The 21,388-nt window shown below is 43.9% G+C and overlaps 1 protein-coding gene across 4 annotated transcripts in view; it reads left to right on the top strand.

Moving 5' to 3' along the window:
* The window catches only part of LOC110534843 (protein Aster-A), a 34,065-nt gene that overhangs the window by 4,451 nt on the left and 8,226 nt on the right, over positions 1-21,388 (top strand). For 3 of the 4 annotated variants that reach the window (XM_036946933.1, XM_036946942.1, XM_036946949.1), the window contains 10 exons: positions 8,279-8,495; positions 11,734-11,754; positions 12,564-12,648; positions 12,769-12,872; positions 13,110-13,205; positions 16,320-16,400; positions 16,720-16,838; positions 17,186-17,480; positions 18,059-18,215; positions 19,102-19,248. In XM_036946933.1, the coding sequence (XP_036802828.1) occupies positions 8,279-8,495; positions 11,734-11,754; positions 12,564-12,648; positions 12,769-12,872; positions 13,110-13,205; positions 16,320-16,400; positions 16,720-16,838; positions 17,186-17,480; positions 18,059-18,215; positions 19,102-19,248 (1,322 nt within the window). Of the gene's footprint in view, positions 1-5,278; positions 5,756-8,278; positions 8,496-11,733; positions 11,755-12,563; positions 12,649-12,768; positions 12,873-13,109; positions 13,206-16,319; positions 16,401-16,719; positions 16,839-17,185; positions 17,481-18,058; positions 18,216-19,101; positions 19,249-21,388 lie in introns of those variants that run through there. The other variant, XM_036946947.1, reaches the window with a different exon arrangement.

The following is a 21,388-nucleotide window of genomic DNA, read 5'->3' on the forward strand; positions in this document are numbered from 1 at the left end:
GTCAGTGCTCTGCTCTCTATCTCTCTCCTCTCTAGGACAGCCAGGCAGCCAGAGGCCTCAGGTTCCCTGCAAGACTCACCTCAGACCCCTCTCAAGGCTCTCCCATCTAGGGATGGGCTCAGTTATTTGCAAGCTGCAGCACATTGGTTCATGGCCTTGTGATGTACTGAACTGGGAACTGTAACTTAAGGCACTTAGTCCATTTTATATCTAAGCATTAGGTTAAATGATAATTCACAGGCTACATACTTCACTGATATTACATTAGATAAGACGAGGAGACTGATAATGGTGTGTCACAGATAAAATAAATGGCACTGTTGTTTGACAGCGATACAGTTTTCTGTAATGGCACACCACAAGCCAACTATTTGGAAAGGGCACAGCAGAGGGCTTATTGGTTAAGCACTAAAACCACAGAGGGCAGATTATGCTGTTAATGTCCTGGTGAACTCCAATCTGGGTTATGTCACAGTTTGATTTGGTCAGGCAGGCAGAGGAGCATGTTCATTATGCTCTTATAATCTTTCTTTAAGAGAACAAAATCATTAGCCCTGGTCACAATATTAAAGGTGCTACCACCGCCACAATTAAAGTAAGCCTGCATCTTAAATTCTATTCTAGATAAATTGTAAAATTGAGGGAGAGAAATAAGCATATGAAGACAAAGGCATGAGGCTGAAAAGAGATTACGCTAAAGGAAATGTTAGGGAAAACGAGAGATCTATCTGTTGTAGCAGAAAGAGAGAGACACCTCCGCTTGGTCATTCACAAGGATCAGGGAGGCGGGTTTGTGTGCACCGCTCATCCTGCTTAGAATCCATGACATCGCCGCCGGCCAATAGGAGCCCACGCTTTGTCTGATGATGTCACCTCTGTCCAATTGGAGGGGGTCTCTGGTGGTGCTGCAGTGTCCTCTGTGAGCCTGTTAAAGGACCATCCAGGCACTGCTGTTCATTTACCAGTTTTTGTTTTGTTTTAATGAAACATTACTAAGATAGACCTCTGACATAATTTTACACCTAAATTATACTGCCTGTAGTTTCTATATAAGGTGGTTAAAGCTATATTCATTAGTTGAAACAATAACAAAGTGGCCACCCCCCTTCTGATTTGGTAAAAAGCTAAGGGATGGGCCTGGATAAATGTAACCGCTTTTAAATTAATTGACCGAGCTATGGATATAAGGACAAAATGATAGTTTTTGCTTTTACATTGTTTACAGTAAAACATTTTTTTTATAGCTAATATCAGTTCTGATGGGGTACGACATAAGTTATAATCGTCAAGAATCAATGGCTATATATACAGTTGAAGTCGGAAGTTTACATACACTTAGGTTGGAGTCATTAAAACTCATTTTTTCAACCACTATACAAATGTCTTGTTAACAAATTATAGTTTTGGCAAGTCGGTTAGGACATCTACTGTGTGCATGACACAAGTAATTTTTTTTCCAGCAATTGTTTACAGACAGATTATTTCACTTATAATTCACTGTATCTCAATATCAGTGGGTCAGAAGTTTACACACAAAGTTGAGTGTGCATTTAAAACGCTTCGAAAATTCCAGAAAATGATTTCATGGCTTTAGAAGCTTCTGATAGGCTAATTGACATCATTTGAGTCAATTGGAGGTGTACCTGTGGATGTATTTCAAGGCCTACCTTCAAACTCAGTGCCTCTTTGCTTTGACATCATAGAAAAATCAAAAGAAATCAGCCAATACCTCAGAAAAAATTATTGTAGACCTCCACAAGTCTGGTTCATCCTTGGGAGCAATTTCCAAACGCCTGAAGGTATCACGTTCATCTGTACAAACAATAGTATAAACACCTTGGGACCACGCAGTCGTCATACCGCTCAGTAAGGAGATGCGTTCTGTCTCCTAGAGATGAACGTACTTTGGTGCGAAAAGTGCAAATCAATCCCAGAACCACAGCAAAGGACCTTGTGAAGATGCTGGCTGAAACCGGTACAAAAGTATCTATATCCACAGTAAAAGGAGGAAAAAGGGGGAGGCTTGCAAGCTGAAGAACACCATTCCAACTATGAAGTATGGGGGTGGCAGCATCATGTTGTTGTGGTGCTTTCCTGCAGGAGGGACTGGTGCACTTCACAAAATAGATGGCTCATGAGGCAGGAAAATGATGTGGATATATTGAAGCAACATCTCAAGACATCAGTCAAGAAGTTAACGCTTGGTCGCAAATGAGTCTTCCAAATGGACAATGACCCCAAGCATACTTCCAAAGTTGTGGCAAAATGGCTTAAGGACAACAAAGTCAAGGTGTTGGAGTGGCCATCACAAAGCCCTGACCTCAATCCTATAGAAAATGTGTTGGCATTACTGAAAAATAATGTGCGAGCAAGGAGGCCTACAAACCTCAGTTACACCAGCTCTGTCAGGAGGAATGGGCCAAAATTCACCCAACATATTGTGGGAAGCTTGTGGAAAGCTACCCAAAACATTTGACCCAAGTTAAACAGTTTAAAGGCAATGCTACCAAATAGTAATTGAATGTATGTAAACTTCTGACCCACTGGGAATGTGATGAAATATATAAAAGCTGAAATAAATAATTCTCTCTATTATTCTGACATTTCACATTCTTAAAATAAAGTGGTGATCCTAACTGACCTAAGACAGGACATTTTTACTAGGATTAAATGTCAGGAATTGTGAAAAACTGAGTTTACATACACCTTAGCCAAAGACATTTAAACTTCTGTTGCATATACAGTTGAAGTCGGAAAAGGCCATTGCTGTGAATGATGGTCATCTTGTCATCAACACTTCATTGATCAAGTTGTGGTGAAATCCAAGCATTTTCTGTTTCATTCCAGTGTTTTGTAACACTGACTCTAAATTGGAATATTTTTTTGCTGACCCTCTGTTTGAGAGGACACGTGAACTTATTAGGCCTGAGACTATTTGGACTCGTTCCCATTTAGCCTGGACACATTAATACAATGAGGCACAATATTCTTATATCATTAAAACACTAGCCAGTTCATTTAATATCTTTTGGTTACCATTGTTTTTGTCCTGTTGCATGAAAGAAACCCACAGTGTAGATGAGAATAATTGACCATTGACAGCCACACCCTGACGGGAACGGATGATTAAGGCCAATGAAGGCGTTTTAGTTATGGTTAGGCTAATGACTTCTGTGTGGCCGCTGTGGTGGTCTCAACAGACGGCTAATTTCCATGGGGATCTGAATAACAATTTGCATTGGAAGAACATGGAAGGATTCTAATGCAAATAATGAGTTATAATACAGTCGAGTATTCAGGGTGTTTAGTGGGGGCGGCAGTTGATTTGAATCGGAGGCCAACAACTCGTGTGTGAAGCAGTCTGACGTGGAGAAATGCGAGATATGTTATGCGAGGCATGTTCCTACAAGATGCTGTGTAGCCACATCTCCCAGTCATTCTATTGTAGAGACTTGGTAGTTAGGCTATATTAGCCTTAGTCTACCTAAGGTGATATTACCTATACCTTAAACCTCAGAGAGGCTACAGTCTATAGGCTCCTTTTGTCAGACCCCAACACTTTGTTGGTTGGGGACTGCTGTGTGGTGTGTTTATCTATCAAAGACCAAGTTGGATTCCTCAGTGGCTTAAAAGCACTTTCCCGTGGTGATCAGACCTCAGTCACTTGCACAACCGCACAACTGTCTAAGCAGTAGCATAATTGTAGCGATAGTCTGAGCGACGGCGCGGCAACTTTTTCCAATATAAGGCTAGTAAATAGCCTAACACGGAACAGTTGGCTATCAGATCTCAGCACCACAGTCATGAAGTCAGTTAACATCTTAATGATTGCACTTTGACGGTTTAACAAAGTATTAAAGTAAGACAAACGTGACGTGTAAGTTTCCAAATAACATTTCTCCATAATCTGTTAGGTAACAGAGGATGGATGACAGTAATATGGTGGGTGGGGGGAGGGGTTCATGTTTTCTCCAGCTCCACCACCGTTGCGTGCACACTTGAAGCTGAACTAAAACCCATCACATTTATAAAATAAATAAAAAAGTAGGTTAGGCATATGTTCTTCACCCTTGGGTTGTTTCTTTTAGTCAACAGTTCGTCAAACATTACTTGCAGAGTGGGGTTAAGTTAACTGAGGTGAAGGGAAAACCACTAGCTGATGCATGTCCTCCCTGTCTGTTTAGGCCTGACCTGCTTGGCAGACGGATATCTAATTGAGTAATTGCCTTTGTACCGTCCCCCCCATTCCCCTCTCTGCTGGCCACATAATCCCAGTTGATAATCCACCGACACACAAAAACAACTGCAGATCAATTGTCTGCAGGCCAGGCCATTGTCTCTCTGTAGCCTATATTTGAGGTGTTTGGTGTCGCCCACTGTTCATCATATTTATGTTTGGATTAATGTTGACTAATGAGTTTTGGCTCAGGTCTCCCACTCAGCAGAAAGGCTGCCACTCAGACATTTTTCTGCTAGATAGTTTGGAACAGGGCCTCACCTGAAAAATGTGTGGCGCACAGGCCTAAAACACCACTCATCTAATTAGCCCAAAGAACATTGATCTCTCCCCATCAATGATGTGCAACCACTGCTCTTTGGTAAGTGACTTTCTGTTGAATGGGCCAGGGACCAGATTTGAGCATCCCATCTTCTTTGCCCCCTCACTCGTCTTCACGTTCTCGTTCTTTCTCTTGCTCCCTTCTTCACCCCCCTCCCCTCCTGCCTGCCCTATGAATTGAAGAGATTACAGCAGGCACTCCTGGACCTCAGAAAAGCAGATTACAGAGGGAGCGAGCAAGAGAAGGGGGATCTGTACAGCATGGATTATGATGTATCCTACTCAGTGGGTCTCTAATCCAGAGATGGACAGAGCGATTGAGGGTTAAAGGTTTGGGTGGGCTTCGGCCAGGTGGACACTGCGGGCAGCACTGTTTTAGCACTGTATAATTACAGTCAGTGTGATAAACCATGTTAGCAAATGGCTGTGATATTTTGGTATTACACCATTTCATTACACCATGTTAGGCCTATATATAATCTGTCTACAACTGCTTGCATTTTCTCCTCTTTCATAACCTTTCCCAATACTGTCTTTATTGATTTTAAAATAACTCACAAATACTCTGAAAACCTATTTTATTTGGCTCTGTTCAACGCTACACTCTTAGAAGAAAAAAAGTTCCAAAAGAGTTCTTTGGCTGTCCGTGTAAAACTATTTTTGGTTCCAGGTAGAACTCTTTTTGGGTTCCATGCAGAATTCTCTGTGGAAAGGGTTCTACATGGAACCAAAGGGGTTATACCTGGAACCAAAAAGGGTTCTTCAAAGGGTTCTCTGAAGAACCCTTTTAGGTTCTAGATGGCCCTTTTTTATTTATTTTTTTTCCTTAAGAGTGCACTGCTACTGTGCATGGCCTCTCTTGTGCCTCCTCCTCCCCCCTTTCTCTGCTGCCTGTGTGTTCAGAACGGATTACTTATGGGCGCAGCTTGTCAACGCTAGCTTGCCCAGACACAGAATAGGAGACTGGTTGAGTTCGGGCTACCTGCCTGCGAGGGAAGGATGTTGGTTATGGGGAAGTGAAACAGGTCGCACATGAAGTGCTCGTTTTTATATCCGACAAAACAGGCATTGGATGGACAGTGTAGCGTCGGCTGGCTCGGCGCTGTGCACACAGGACCGGTGCCCAAGTGATACAGATACTATAAAGCAGCGTGTGGACATCACGTCCAAATTGAAAACACCTCATGACATGGTAGAGTAAGTGGCAATATTATTATTTACGTAATAGGGCAGTCTGCCCTCCAAATGGAAATGTTTTGCCTGTTTGTCCTCGTATTTTAAAGGTATAGGCTACAATCGTATCCATGTGGATGCGGAACTGAGGGGGGGGGGGGGGGGGGGGGGGGTCAGTGGTTGTGGGCAGTCAGTGATTGCCAATTGAAAGATGGATGGACTGGTAGAAAGGATATGAACGTCGTTTGATTCGAATGGCAATTTCGGACCCCGTGTGCCTGCCATACGTGTGCGTCTCATACGTGTGCGTCTATAGCAGTCGAAATCAGCGATCTGATTTGGCTAATTTCTGACAGCATCTGTTATTGTGCTTGTATAATTCATATCTCACGTAGGCAGCGCGAGTTCAGAGTTACATTCTATCGTTGTTTACGTTCTGTTGTCTGACAGGCGCTATGGATGGTGGTAGCGTTCATTTTGCGCCTGACTCGTTTTACAGTAGGCTGTGCTTGGATGAAAGTAATCTTTCAAAAACAGAGCGCTAAATAAAATATATGCAATATTGTGGTAGTTCCATTTGACAGTCGTTTGCAAACTCACTGACAGATTGACACGAGCACGATAATGTCCGGTTCGGGTTACACCAGTGACGTATTTGAAGGGTCACACCCCACAGAATTAGAATACTAGAAAGGACATGAACCTTCTTATGATGGGATAAACTTAAACCATTTTGGTCAGGGAGTTGGTCAACCATGGTTTGCTGTTTCTGTGATTTAAAAAATATTTAAAATTGTGAATTTGAAGAATTTCTCTGCACTCTATGTAAGCTAGCCAGCCAGCCTTTTTTAGAGGAATGATTCCATTAATTTGTCAAATCAACTGCCAATATTGTAACATCCCATTCACACAATGCAGTTAATCCACAGCCATACATACACTGTCTGAAATCAGTTGATGATAGGATTTAGACACGTTGTAAATGTAACAAGTTGGCCTACTGATATTGTTTCATATAATAGCACTCTCAGCCTCCCAGAAAAACACAAATTTCTACATGTATGGTCTATTTATATTTTAGAGGCTATTTATACCGAAAAGTGCATAAAACCTTTAACTGTATAATTATATGACAGTATTTTACATTGACATTTAATTCTTTCACAATTTTTTGGGGGGCAGGACCTAGTTTGGGAAACCCTACTGTACATGGATAAAGTGCTTTGAGAACATTTCTGAATACACAAATCTGGCAGCAGGCATCGCCTCAAGTGTTGGCTCATTCTTATGATTTCATTATTCAGAATCACAGCTACTATTGGTGGGTTATTTCACAAGGGGGTTGTTACCTTGGCGATAATGCTGATATTAACCCCTAGTCCACCCCCCTTCCCTCAGGTCACCATGACAACCGACAGTTGGACCAGTGTGGTTTTGGCAGTAATGAGAGAAGAGTTAGAGGAAAGGGAAGAGAGACTGCAATGGAGAAGGGGAAGCTGACTGAACTGAGGCTATGGATAGGAAAAAAGAAGAGGGGAACACTGAGAAAAGAGAAACAGAAGGTGCATGAAGAGAGAAATAGAAACAGATGCAAAAGAAGGGTGAACAATATGATCTAGAGGTTGGTGGTAGTGTATAAATGCTTGTGGCTGTATACAGTGGAGGGATTACTCTGTGTCTGTGTGTGGGCTATCAGTTATTGCTTGAGATGAACAAAAGGATCAAATGAGCTCACACAGTAGACCACAGTGTCTGTTGAAAGAGACTGTTTGTGTGTGTTTATAGCTAGTTAGTACGATATGATTGTAAGAGTCAAAACAGAAGGCGGTTGTCAGTTTTGACCAAACTGCAAATTAAGCGCAAGTCTGCAACCATGGAAACTTTTGTTATGGCATCAATACAGCCATTTTTATGGGGCCATACCTGAACTCTGAACTTGAGCTGCACATATTATGGCAGCAATATAGGTTTGACCTTGTCTTTTAAGTTCCGAATGTCTGTTTTCACTATAAGGAAGACAACAGCATGTTTGTGTAAGCACACTACACACCTAACTTGATAAAAGTGCTCTTCATAAAAACCTCCATTGAACATTTTCTGCCCTAATGTGTTGCATGTAGGCGTATTCATTCTTGCTCCAGTGCCTTGGAAATAAGATCAATTGAGAAACAGCACCTACCTACTGTAGTATTACCAAGCAGTGCTTTTTTCCCCATTTATGTTGATGGTAGAGGAAGGATCCACAAGGTTCATACCACTGCACTGCCACAGGTAGGATATCTAGGCTATATAGGAATGGACCGTGTCTGACCGCTCTAATCGCCACCAATCAGTTGGGAGAAAGGTTAGAGTTAGTGGTTGGTGATTAGTGTGTTTTTAGCTAAATACAAAGCACAGTTCTTCCATCATTTCCAGCATGGCCAGATGGGCTTAACTACTTACATCCTTGGCCACTGTGAAATCTTGATGATGACATGAACATGAATGTCTATACTCTTTCCCTTAGCCTACCACTAATCTCTCCTCCTCTTCTCTCTCTCTCTTCAGTACCGCCAGTAACTCTCCGCGCAGCACCCCTGGCAGCTCCCCCTCTCTGCGCCGTCGGGTGCTGGGGGGTAGTGGTGGGGGTGGAAGCAGGACCAGTGACGTGGAGGGTGGCCCGGGGGAGCGCAGTGGGGAAAGGAGAGGTTCGGACAGCCCCCTGCCCTCCGCCGCCGCTTCCGCATACCCTGTCGCCTCACGCCATTTCAGCCGCAATGCCAAGGTAAGGGTGCCCCGTCTAATGCCACTCTCATTTTGTTATGTCAACAATATACCGGGGCCATATTCAGTAGGAAAAGGAGATGGGAGCATTGCAGACAGAAATGTCATGAATAGAGCTGACGTGATTCCTTAGTCTACATGTCAGAGAGTCATTTGTGTATTTCTATACTATATTTCTATCTGAACGTTCCACAACGATGTGTCCTGCTGAATACAGCCCTGCTTAGAGATAAGGACAGACATGACGACACAGCCACACAGTCAGTAGTCATTGGCCGTGTCCGAATACCCATAATTGCTTTGTAAATAGTAGGCGTTTTGGGAAGGTGAGAAAAATAACTTTTATAGTATGTGAAATGTAGTGCTTTAAATGTCAGGATGTCATACTCATTTCAGAATTTAATCTAGTAGAATTCAATGAACACTATTGAGGAAGAGAATAGTCTTTCGAGGCCCACGTGTGTCTGACAACAGCTGATAATCTGCTGATGGGATGCAATGTGCCAAAATGTATGAATGAAGGGAATAAACGCAATTGCCATTAGATACATTATCCGTAGGATGCCTAGTATGCTGATATTTGTTGCTTACTGCATTTGTTTTTACTAAACTGTAAGTTCGAAATAGTATGTGGTACGATTAGTACACAGTATGGAGTTTTAAGTAATGGTGTCAGCATGCTTCAGTTTGCTGACGCCTAGCTGAACTCAGCTAACTGAACGAGTTCGCGCACTCCCTTAAAAGACGTTAGCTGGAAAAACTAGAAAAAAGCAGCAATAGTACTGTTTGTCCATTTTGACACACCGTAGCCAGTATACATTTCCTCAAAATAGTCAGAATTACTTGAAGATAACTCAAGAATCTGTCATTAATTTGGACCTTTTTGCAGAGGAGATCTGTCGTGCACTTTGACATCTAGATTTTGGACACGGCCACAGTGTTAAATGGAATTGGAATTGATTGACTATGTGCAGATTGTCAATGCATGAATCATAGGCTAAAAGCCAAATGTTAAAGGCCCTGTGCAGTCAAAAACATGATTTTACTAAGTTTTATATACACTGCTCAAAAAAAAATTAAGGAAACACTTAAACAACACAATGTAACTCCAAGTCAATCACACTTCTGTGAAATCAAACTGTCCACTTAGGAAGCAACACTGATTGACAAATTTCACATGCTGTTGTACAAATGGAATAGACAACAGGTGCAAATTATAGGCAATTAGCAAGACACCCCCAATAAAGGAGTGGTTCTGCAGGTGGTGACCAGACCACTTCTCAGTTCCTATGCTTCCTGGCTGATGTTTTGGTCACTTTTGAATGCTGACAGTGCTTTCACTCTAGTGGTAGCATGAGACGGAGTCTACAACCCACACAAATGGCTCAGGTAGTGCAGCTCATCCAGGATGGCACATCAATGCGAGTTGTGGCAAGAAGGTTTGCTGTGTCTGTCAGCGTAGTGTCCAAAGCATGGAGGCGCTACCAGGACACAGGCCAGTACATCAGGAGATGTGGAGGAGGCCGTAGGAGGGTAACAACCCAGCAGCAGGACCGCTACCTCCGCCTTTGTGCAAGGAGGAGCTGGAGGAGCACTGCCAGAGCCCTGCAAAATGACCTCCAGCAGGCCACAAATGTGCATGTGTCTGCTCAAACGGTCAGAAACAGACTCCATGAGGGTGGTATGAGGGCCCGACGTCCACAGTTGGGGGTTGTGCTTACAGCCCAACACCGTGCAGAATGTTTGGCATTTGCCAGAGAACACCAAGATTGGCAAATTTGCCACTGGCGCCCTGTGCTCATCACAGATGAAAGCAGGTTCACACTGAGCACATGTGACGGACGTGACAGAGTCTGGAGACGCCGTGGAGAATGTTCTGCTGCCTGCAACATCCTCCAGCATGACCGGTTCTGCGGTGGGTCAGTCATGGTGTGGGGTGGCATTTCTTTGGGGGGGCCGCACAGCCCTCCATGTGCTTGCCAGAGGTAGCCTGACTGCCATTAGGTACCGAGATAAGATCCTCAGACCCCTTGTGAGACCATATGCTGGTGCGGTTGGCCCTGGGTTCCTCCTAATGCAAGACAATGCTAGACCTCATGTGGCTGGAGTGTGTCAGCAGTTCCTGCAAGAGGAAGGCATTGATGCTATGGATTGGCCCGCCCGTTCCCCAGACCTGAATCCAATTGAGCACATCTGGGACATCATGTCTCACTCCATCCACCAACGCCACGTTGCACCACAGACTGTCCAGGAGTTGGCGGATGCTTTAGTCCAGGTCTGGGAGGAGATCCCTCAGGAGACCATCTGCCACCTCATCAAGAGCATGCCCAGGCGTTGTAGGGAGGTCATACAGGCACGTGGAGGCCACACACTACTGAGCCTCATTTTGACTTGTTTTAAGGACATTGCATCAAAGTTGGATCAGCCTGTAGTGTGGCTTTCAACTTTAATTTTGAGTGTGACTCCAAATCCAGACCTCCATGGGTTGATTAATTTGATTTCCATTGATCATTTTTGTGTGATTTTGTTGTCAGCACATTCAACTATGTAAAGAAAAAAGTATTTAATAATAATATTTCATTCATTCAGATCTAGGATGTTATTTTAGTGATCCCTTTATTTTTTTGAGCAGTGTGTATATATATTTATATATATATATATATATATATATATATATTTCCTTATGAGTTTGGAAAAATATTGTGAAAATGATGATGATGCCATTTTAGTGTTAGAGCTGTTTGAAAAGACCATCTGGCATTTCAACCTGTTTTGGTGGGATGGAGTTCCAAACCTCTAACAATAGCAGTTCGTTTTCAGTTTTTCCCTCCCCACTCCTAGACAGTCTTCGAAAAATTCTTGCTTCAGGAATTGCTCTTTGCTAAGAAGCAATTTTTGTTTGTTTTGAATCAAAATGGTAAAAAAAAATATCACAGTAAGGTACTTAATTTTTACACAAATGATTTAATATTAAGATAAAAACGGCTGCATCAGACCTTTTTACACACATAACAGTCAGAGATGATAGAAACACACACCAAGCTTGATAAATGACCAGAACATCAAGGAACGCCATACAGGCCTAATAGCTAGTTTTTCCGCAGTGTCCCTTTTTAACCTATTCCCCAACTACATGAATGTCAAAATAGATAAGACTCTACATTTACTGTTTAATGATGGAGAAACCTTTTGGATGCTGTTCGTCACTGATTATCTGCTGTTCTTTCTTTCCATTGCAGAAAATGCAGAGCTGGTACAATGTAAGTATACACTTCAAGGAACTGTTCATCAGGGGCTCACACTCCGGTGCACTTTATTCTGCTGATGGTAGCTTCAGTGTTTCCTGGTTGGAGTGCACAGTACAGTATGAAATGGCACCAACAGATGCCGAAAACGGTTTCTGTTAAATTGCCACCTCCCTCATTTAACCATTTCACTAAGCTTTGAACTTTAGGTGATTTAACTGTTCAGTCACCTTAGTGTTCTTCTCATTTACCTACTCAGCCTGTCGGTTTTACCTCAGGGACATAGTATCTGATGTAATCTCACATGCCAGATGTACAGTGGGGTCCAAAGGTATTTGGACAGTGACACATTTTTTTTTTTTGGCTCATATAATTTTGAAATGATACAATGACTATGAGGTTAAAGTGCAGACTGTCAGCAGAGTCTTGTTGGGAGTCACAAGCTTGATGTAGTCATTGCATGCTAGGAATATGGGAACAAATACTACACTTTTGACTACTTTAATACACATATTAGTGAACTTGTCCAAATACCTTTGGTTCTCTAAAATGGGGGGGGGGACTATGTACAACAACTGCTGTAATTTCTAAACAGCACCTGATATGCACCAAAATACCCTCAAATTAAAGCTGACCGTCTGCACTTTAACCTCAGTCATAGTATCATTTCAAATCCAAAGTGCTGGAGTACAGAGACAAAACCACATTGCTACTGTCCAAATACTTTTGGAACTTGATGTATATACAATATTCATACTGGTTCTGCAAGATTATATTTGATAAAGCATAGAAGAGCAACAAAGTAATCTTTCTTTCTCTCTCAGGTTCTCAGTCCAACTTATAAACAGCGCAATGAGGATTTCCGTAAACTCTTCAAGAAGCTGCCAGACACGGAACGCCTCATAGTGGGTGAGTGACGCGCGACACTCACAAACGCGTACTTTGTGCTGACACTGTGGAAGTGAAGGGCCGATACTGTGGCTTTGTCAGCCTGACGTCTCTCCTCCAACCTCTTCCTCTCCTCCCCAGACTACTCATGTGCGCTGCAGAAAGACATTCTACTCCAGGGGAGACTCTATCTGTCAGAGAACTGGCTCTGCTTCTATAGCAATATCTTCCGCTGGGAAACCACTGTAAGTTATAGACACGCGCACACACACTTTTTGTTCTTCTATCCTCGTCGGGACCTAAATTTGATTTCCAATAAAAATCATATTTTCCCTAACCTTAAACCCAACTCCTAAACCTCACCACTTACCCTAACCCTAATTGTAACCCTAAACCTAACATCTGAGCTTTAAATAGCCTTAATCCTGTGTCCAACCCTCCACACACACACAGACGCACACTAACCCTCCTGTTCTGTTCAGATCACAATCCTGCTGAAAGATGTGACCACCCTGACCAAGGAGAAGACTGCCAAGGTCATCCCCAACGCCATTCAGATCAGCACCGACCACGACAAGGTGAGCCAAGGGGCTCGATATTCAGTCACACAGCCTACTATGACGGTTCAGAGTAGTGGAAGAATAGTAGTTAACAGGTGCATCAATGATATGTAAAGAAAAAGGAAAATAACTTTTATTATAGGTTCTTGTAGACAGTATACGTATTGTTAAAGCTCAGTGATGGTCAACTGGGGGGAGGGTCGCAGGAGGTTTATTTTGAAAGGATACCGCTGCAGCACTTACTGCTGCTGACTTTACACGCGCAGTGTGTCCGCAGTGGGGAAATGGCTAGCTACGTTCGGATTCGGAGGGTTTTCGCCCTGCGCTCACTCGCTGACCAATCCAATAACGTTCTCGCCCCCCCCCCCCTCCCACACACACACACACTGATCCAATGAAATGACAGATTGTTATTTTGTTTTAAATGTGACACGTCCACTTAGATAATACAGATCTTTTGACAGCTAGCTTTTGATTGACGGCTAACTATGCAGGTGTGTTCTGCAGGCCTTGCACATGTGCATAGTTAACTGTCATTTAACTCATGTCGGCTAGCCATTAGAGTAAAATCATGGACAAGTTTTTAAAACGTGCAGCTCCCTCTTCATCCATTGCTGCATCCCATATGAACACCAACGCAGACAACTCGGTCCCTGTCAAGAAGAGAAAAAACCTCCCCCGACCTCCCCCATCAAATATGGTTTTACATATAAGACAGGCAGGGTGAGTGTGGACCGCAGTGCGTCCTATGCAGCGAGCTGTTAGCTAATGAGAGCATGAAACCCTTCCAAAAGTGAAATGGGATCTGGACACCAAGCATCCAAGACAAAGATAAGACGGCTGACTTAAAAAAAAAAAAGAAGGAAATGTCAATATCTGGAGACCTCACAAGATTAATTGAAGAACCTATGCACGGTACAAGAAAAGGCACTTCGCATCATTCCTTGAGGCCCAGCACATTGCTGGTGCAAAGAATCCCACACCAGCGCAGAGGATCTCATACTCCCTGCTGCGATTGATATGTGCACTGAAATCTTGGGAGAGTTTGCCGCCAACCAACTTGAAAACCACACCCCTATCCAATGACAGGAGATTCCAGGACATGTCTGAGGGCATAATACGGCAGACATCCAAATGGCCATTACGCCCTGCAGCTTGATGAATCTACAGATTTGGCTCAACATGCAATTCTAATGGTCTATGTCAGACACGCCTGGGATAATAACTTTTAGGAGCAGTTCCTTTTAAGTGCTGATTGGCCCACCACCAACACTGCAAAGCCTGTCTTTAACACAATGGATATGCACTTGGGCTCTGTGGGACTGGCCTGTGATGGGTGCGTCGGTGTGACCACTGATGGGGCAGCTGCCATGTCGGGAAAGCACTCCGGGGTAGCAAAGTGGATCCTGGAGAGAGCACAGAGTGTGACGTGGAACCACTGCTTCCTACATAGGGAGGTGTTGGCAGCGAAGGACATGGTGCCTGAGCTCCACGTCACTCTCCAGGATGTGATCATGCGTGTCAACTATATATCAAAAAGAGTTGTAGGAGAAGCAGGTGTTTCAGGCCTTCTGCAGGGATATGGGGAGGGAGCACCATCAGGTGCTTTATCATGCAGAGGTCCGCTGGCTTTCCATCTGTAAAGTGTTGGGTCGCGTTTATGAGCTTCGAGCAGAGATTGCTGCGTTTCTTTTGGTAAACAAGTCCCCTCTGCCCGAGCTTTCCGATTGTGAGGAAACGCTCGCGCAGGTTGCCTACCTGGTGGATATTTTTTATCTGAATTGTCTCAATGTGTCAATGCAAGGGAGGGGGCACAATCAATTTGTACAGGGGGACGAAGTGGAAGCCTTCAAGATGAAGCTTGCCTTTTTGGGCAAATCATGTTTCTAACGGGAGGGATGAACATGTTTCCCAATGCTGATTTCAAGATTCAGAATCCGATCAACAAACCGCACGGCGACACACCGTTAAATAGCATCTTGTCAAGCTGCAGGGAAAGTTTTGCGACAACTTCCCGGAAGAGAACAGGAGACAAGATGACTGGATACGGGGACCCCTATCAAGTGGAGATGGGAAACATCACGTTGCCAAGCAACGAAGAGGATCAGCTGGTGGAGCTGTCATTTGATCGTGGACTGAGCATGCGCTTCCCGGAAATGACAGTTCTGGTGAGCGTAATGTTAGAGTATCCTGCTCTCGCTTGTCATGCAATCAGAATCAAGGTACCGATCAGTCTGAAAGTGGCTTCTCTGCAATGGCAGTGCTGAAAACAAACTAAAATCAGAAAAAAACTGGACAGCCAGCATGACCTCTGAGTTGCCTTGTCAACCATCACCCCAGACTTCAATAATAAATAAACTTATCAAACTAAAGAAACACCCCCAGCTTTCCCATTGATAGGCCACACACAATAAATAAACATGTTAATGACTTATTGTTCACTATGTTAATTATTATTGTTAATTCATTCTGATTTTCATATTACATTTTAGTGATCTGGTTAAAAATGTACACCTTTTTTTTTTAAAGTCAAGGTTGTGTAACTATTGACATTGTAATTGATAATTAAGAATTCCTAATGATGGTGTTTTTTTTCCTATTTTAAACACTGGTATGTGTTACTTTTCTTTGACATCAAAACCAGTCCAATAATGTTATGTTCTGAGTCGGATCATTTATTACACCCCACTCCTGAATTGGTGGTCTAAAATTAAATGGCTTATTCTCTTCAATTGGTAAATGTTTTCTCAGTTAATATGGCTGTGTGTACTTCCTTTTAATACCACAATTGAGAGAGTCTATTTAGCAAGTGAAACCTGCCCAAAAAAGCAGCTACAATACAACATTACAAAATGTAATGATCAACATTCCATAATATTGGGTCGCGACTCAATTGTCATATTTGGGTACCAAGGCAAAACCAGTTGAGAAACACTGGTTTAGATGCTTCCAATGCTTGACTGACGAACAACTTTTAAAAAAATTTTTTTATCAATGCAAAATGAACTATTTCTGTCATTGTTTTTGACAAGCCAAATCAATAGCAATGACCACTAGCCATCATTCCATCGTTCACTCAATTTGTTTTCCTCTTTGTTTGCTCTCTTTCTCTCTCTCTGTCGTTTCATCCAGCACTTCTTCACGTCTTTCGGGGCGAGGGACCGCAGCTACATGATGATGTTCAGACTGTGGCAGAACGCACTGATGGACAAGGTACCCACCTCCTCTCCCTCCTCCCACCTCCAGCTCTCACACTCCTGCCAGTGTGACATTAACTGGGCATATATATCACCGTGCCGGAACGAAGGCACTTCCAAATACTGAGAGGGGGCAAACAATATTATTTATGTCGTTTATTGGATAATATAAGTATTCAGCGATGAAATATAACAATGCAACAGGACCCAAAATGCATAAAACACTGACCAAAACGATCGGTCACTGAATGATTGAATTATTGATTGGTGTTTTAATGTCCTACAAGAGGAAAATCCAAGAAGTTATTGAGACGGTTAATGTTGTTTCCCCTCAGCCTCTGTCCCCAAAGGAGCTGTGGCACATCGTCCATCAGTGTTACGGCACTGAGCTGGGCCTCACCAGTGAAGACGATGACTATGTCTCCCCCACCGACGAGCACATTAACGGTCTACTGTGAGTGTACATGTTCGCTGTGTGTGAGAAAAAGTCTGATGTGTGTGTGCGTGCGACCATTTAGTTTGGCGTTGTCCATTAAATTAGAACTCTCGTCCATTAACTTTGATGTCTCTGGATTATCGATCCCTTCAATTAAAAGCAACTACTGGGATTGTGAATTGTTAATCATGCTGTTTCTTTCTCCTTTTTCTCCTCTGTCTTCCCGTCCTTCATTCTCTCGCTCTCGTTTTCGCCCTCTTTCCCCCGTACTGCCCTTTTTCTGTCCCCTTCATCTCTTTCTGTCTCTCTTTCTGTCTCTTTGTGTATCGTTCAACCTCTCCTTCCATTCCCCCTCCACATCTCAGGCCAGTGGAAGAGTCAGTCTCTGTCTCTGACCTGTTGGACCTCAGCTCCTTGGGGGCCATAGCTTCTCTGGGCAGCTCGCCCCCCTCCATGGCAGCCTTGTTCCCCAGTGGCCCCCTCTTAGCCAGCGGTGGTCTGGGCTCCTGTCCCCCCTCATCTACCTGTCTGCCCGTAGACATCCCTGGCAGCCCCTCCCTCGACCCCCCGGACCCCAGCCCGCCCAGCTCCCAGAGCTCCCTGCCCTCCACCACACACACCGCCTCCTTGTCCGCCCCCGCCTCGGCTGCTGCCTCTTTCGTGAGTTTTATTTGATTTCATGCCAGGGAACTACAGGGTCGTATTCATTAGGGTAAAATGTTTCAAATCTTTGTCTTAAGTGAATATGACCCAGGGCATCGGGAGGTGGGGTGTATATAACTTTGAACTGACTTTGGAGATAGTTTCATAATTATGACTGTTCCGTGGTTTATCTTGATAGGATACATATACCCCAGTCATACCCCAGTAGATCAGAGTCGCTTGTTGGCTCTAAACGGCCGTCCGGATGTAATGTTAATGCTCTGTTCCAAATGGCACCCTCTTCCCTATATAGTGTACTACAGGGAAAAGGGTGCTATTGCCCTGGCCAAAAGTAGTGCACTATATAGGGAATAGGGTGTTATTTGGGACGTGACCCATGCTGTACCTAAAAGAGCCAGTGTTGTTGTCTGACCAGGGCAGAGTAGAGAGGCTTTGAGGTCGTACTAGTCCTCCAAGGCTCCTCAGTTATGTGAGGGTGTTGGGATTGCTGTGTTAGTGTGTGTTTCTGCCATAATGACCTCACGGCGTGTGGTAACTAACTACCCCTTTCTCTCCCCTCGCATGCCATTTCCTAGTATGTGGAGGAGGACGGGGACTTCCTGTTGGAGTCTGCCAATCACATGATGCCCCCGTCTGCCACCAGCCTGGGAAACCTCTCCTCATTGGACCAGCTCACCAACGACGACGAGCTGCCTACTGACCCCAGCAACTCCTCAGACACACAGGAAGAGGGTGAGTTCCTGGAGCCCACAGGAGAGTAGTTTCATGGAAAAACATTTACGTTTAGGCAAACATAGAAAATACATTTTTAATCTGATGCAGACACTTCACAAAGGTGAAATTCTAATAGTCCGTAGGGTGGTTCTCTCCTCGTCTCCTTTCCTTCCTTCCTACTAATCTGAAAGAAGGTGACAGGTGAAAGCGATTGGTTTCCACTCTGCTGCTTTCAGCGATCCTTTTTTCTCAGATTAGTGTAGATGCAGAAGAGAATGCCAGTTGAAACTACTGCAAATACTCCCTTCCTGTTGATACCATAATAGTAGTCTAGTAGGACCTACATTACTGTAGTCATGGACTCTCCTGAGAACAGACTGTTACTTGCTGCATTAAAGGCAAAACTCAAGAGAAACTCGAGACGTCAGCATTCACTTAGCAGATGACAGAGTACTAGGAGCAGAAAAACAATATGTAGTGACTGATTTGACCGATAAAGTGCAACGTTCACATTACAGAAGTCTGAACTAGTGCTAGTGTTCGCAACCACAATGTATTTACTTTGAGGCCTGTAAAGTGGGGAGTCTTTTACAGTTCTCTTCTGCTCAAACAGAACTGTGTTAAACGGTGTCTCTCGTCAACAAAAAGGACATTATCCTCCCCATTATCGCTGAAAGTTTTTATATTTAATTGACTTGAAAGGCCATTTTATCTGACACTGGAATTGAAGTTGATTGGCAAGCCAGCTTATCTAGGCCCCGTTTGTCAATGCAGTTGCAACAAATCCTGGGGGGGGATATAACATTTTAAAAATCTATCATAGAAATTCTGATGATTAGACTTGATCTCACCTGTGGTATCTCTACTATAGTCGTGACGACTGTGTAACTCTGTCCCCGTCCAGACGAGGTGGAGTCGTTCTGTGCGGACCTGGCTGGCCGGCTGCACATCAACATGGTGGTGCGCATGAGCGTGGACAAGCTGCATGACCTGCTCTTCTCCGCAGACACACACTTCATCCAGCATCTCTTCTCCCAACGGCACTTCACAGGTCCGTACAGCGCAAACGTGTACACACTCTCACACCTGTTCTTCACATACACATTCATATTGTTTCATATTTTAATTTGTTTGGATTTTATGTAATGTGACATACACAAAATAGTCCAAATTGGTGAAGTGAAATTAAAAAAATAATTTGTTTCCAAAAATGCAAAATAATTCTAAACGGAAAAGTGGTGCGTGCATATGAATTCACCCCCTTTTCTATGAAGCCCCTAAATAAGATCTGGTGCAACCAATTACCTTCAGAAGTCACATAATTTGTCAAATAAAGTCCACCTGTGTGCAATCTAAGTCACATGATCTGTCACATGAGCTCAGTATATTTACACCTGTTCTGAAAGTGCCCAGAGTCTGCAACACCACTAAGCAAGGGGTGGCACCATAAAGACCAAGGAGTTCTCCAAACAGGTCAGGGTCATAGTTGTGGAGAAGTACAGATCAGGGTTGGGTTATAAAAAAATATCAGAAACTTTGAACATCCCACGGAGTACCATTTAAATCTATTATTAATAAATGGAAAGAATATGGCACCACAGCAAACCTTCTAAGAGAGGGCCGCTCACCAAAACTCACGGACCAGGCAAGGAGGCCATTAATCAGAGAGGCAACGAAGAGACCAAAGATGACCCTGAAGGAGCTGTCCATAGGACCACTTTAAGCCAACACCTCATCACCCCGAGAACACCCTCCTCACAGTGAAGCGTGGTGGCAGCATCATGCTATGTGGATGTTTTTCATCGGCAGGGACTGGGAAACTGGTCAGAATTGAAGGAATGATGGATGGCGCTAAATACAGGTAAATTCTTGAGGGGAAACCCGTTTGTCTTCCAGAGATTTGAGACTGGGACGGAGGTTCACCTTCCAACACCTTCTATTTTAATTCCAGGTTGTAAGGCAACAAAATAGGAAAAATGCCAAGGGGGTGAATACTTTCGCAAGCCACTGTACATACGCGGAGACACACACACACACTCTTTGTTGATCTTACACATGGTTGGCATTGGCAACGTTCTCGTTTTTGTTCCTCTTGATCCCTCTCCCTTTCTGCTCATTCTGTTTTCATTCCCTTTCCAAATATCTCCTTACATTTTTTAAGTAGAAACGTTGTTCCTAGAGTACATTCCTGTACACACAACTGTTTCCCAGTACTAGTGATAGTCTGCCTAGAAACATGGATAGGCTACAACACGATAGGATGCTAAATGCTTAGTTCATTCCATGTGACTGATCAGCCCTTCCTAAAGTCCACTCCTCCAGGGCTTGTACAGTAAGCTTTAGGGCTGCGTCCAAGATGGCACCCTATTCCGTATATAGTGCATTTCCTTTGACCAGGGCCCTGGTCAAACGTGGTGCTCTATTTAGGGAATGCGGTGCCGCTTGGGATGCGGCCTAGGAGTGTTACTGCGTGAGACGCTCATTGCCGCCTCTTCCACCCAACCGACTATCTCCTGATACACTGGTGCTCATCTGTAGGACGTCTCTGCTGCTCCACGCAGTATGGCTGTCGTCATGTACGGGGATGGAATGATTATTATCCTCCTAGTGCTTAGACTGGAGCTGTCCCAAATAATGGCATCCTGGCCTATTCCCTACATGAATAATAGGGTGCCATTTGGGATGCGGTCAGGGTCTCCTTCCTTCCCCTCTCCTCAGACATAGGCCAGTGTGTTGTAGCGCTAATGAGCAGTCCACTGTGTTTACGCTGTGTTAACCTTCCTCCATCTGTCTCTCTCGCTCTCTTTTCTTTTCTTCAACACCTGATATGTATGCTATTGTCTGTTTTGAGAGAAGCAGTACAGGGCTCTGCATATTCGTTGTTCTTAGCACAGTTCCCTAAAGTTGTCGTTTTATTAGATGCTGCCATAGAGGCGTGGAGTTGGTTGGTTGGTGGCCTCCCTGGTTTGTGCCCCTGCCAGCTTTTGAGGACATTGTGTGGCTTTAATTAGTGCATTTCCCTCTGTGAAGCGGTGCTGTGTCCCTCTTGCTTTTCTCCCTCTCTCTTCCTCGCATTCTGTCCTCACTCCTCCTTTCTCTCGATTCCTCTCACTTACTTTCTCTCTCTCTCCCTCACACACACTCACTCACTCCCTCATTCTTTTCCTTGTCCTCTCTCTCTGTCCCTCTCA

The sequence above is a fragment of the Oncorhynchus mykiss genome, chromosome 2 (genome assembly GCF_013265735.2).
Source record: "Oncorhynchus mykiss isolate Arlee chromosome 2, USDA_OmykA_1.1, whole genome shotgun sequence".
In the NCBI taxonomy this organism is placed as follows: Eukaryota; Metazoa; Chordata; class Actinopteri; order Salmoniformes; family Salmonidae; genus Oncorhynchus; species Oncorhynchus mykiss.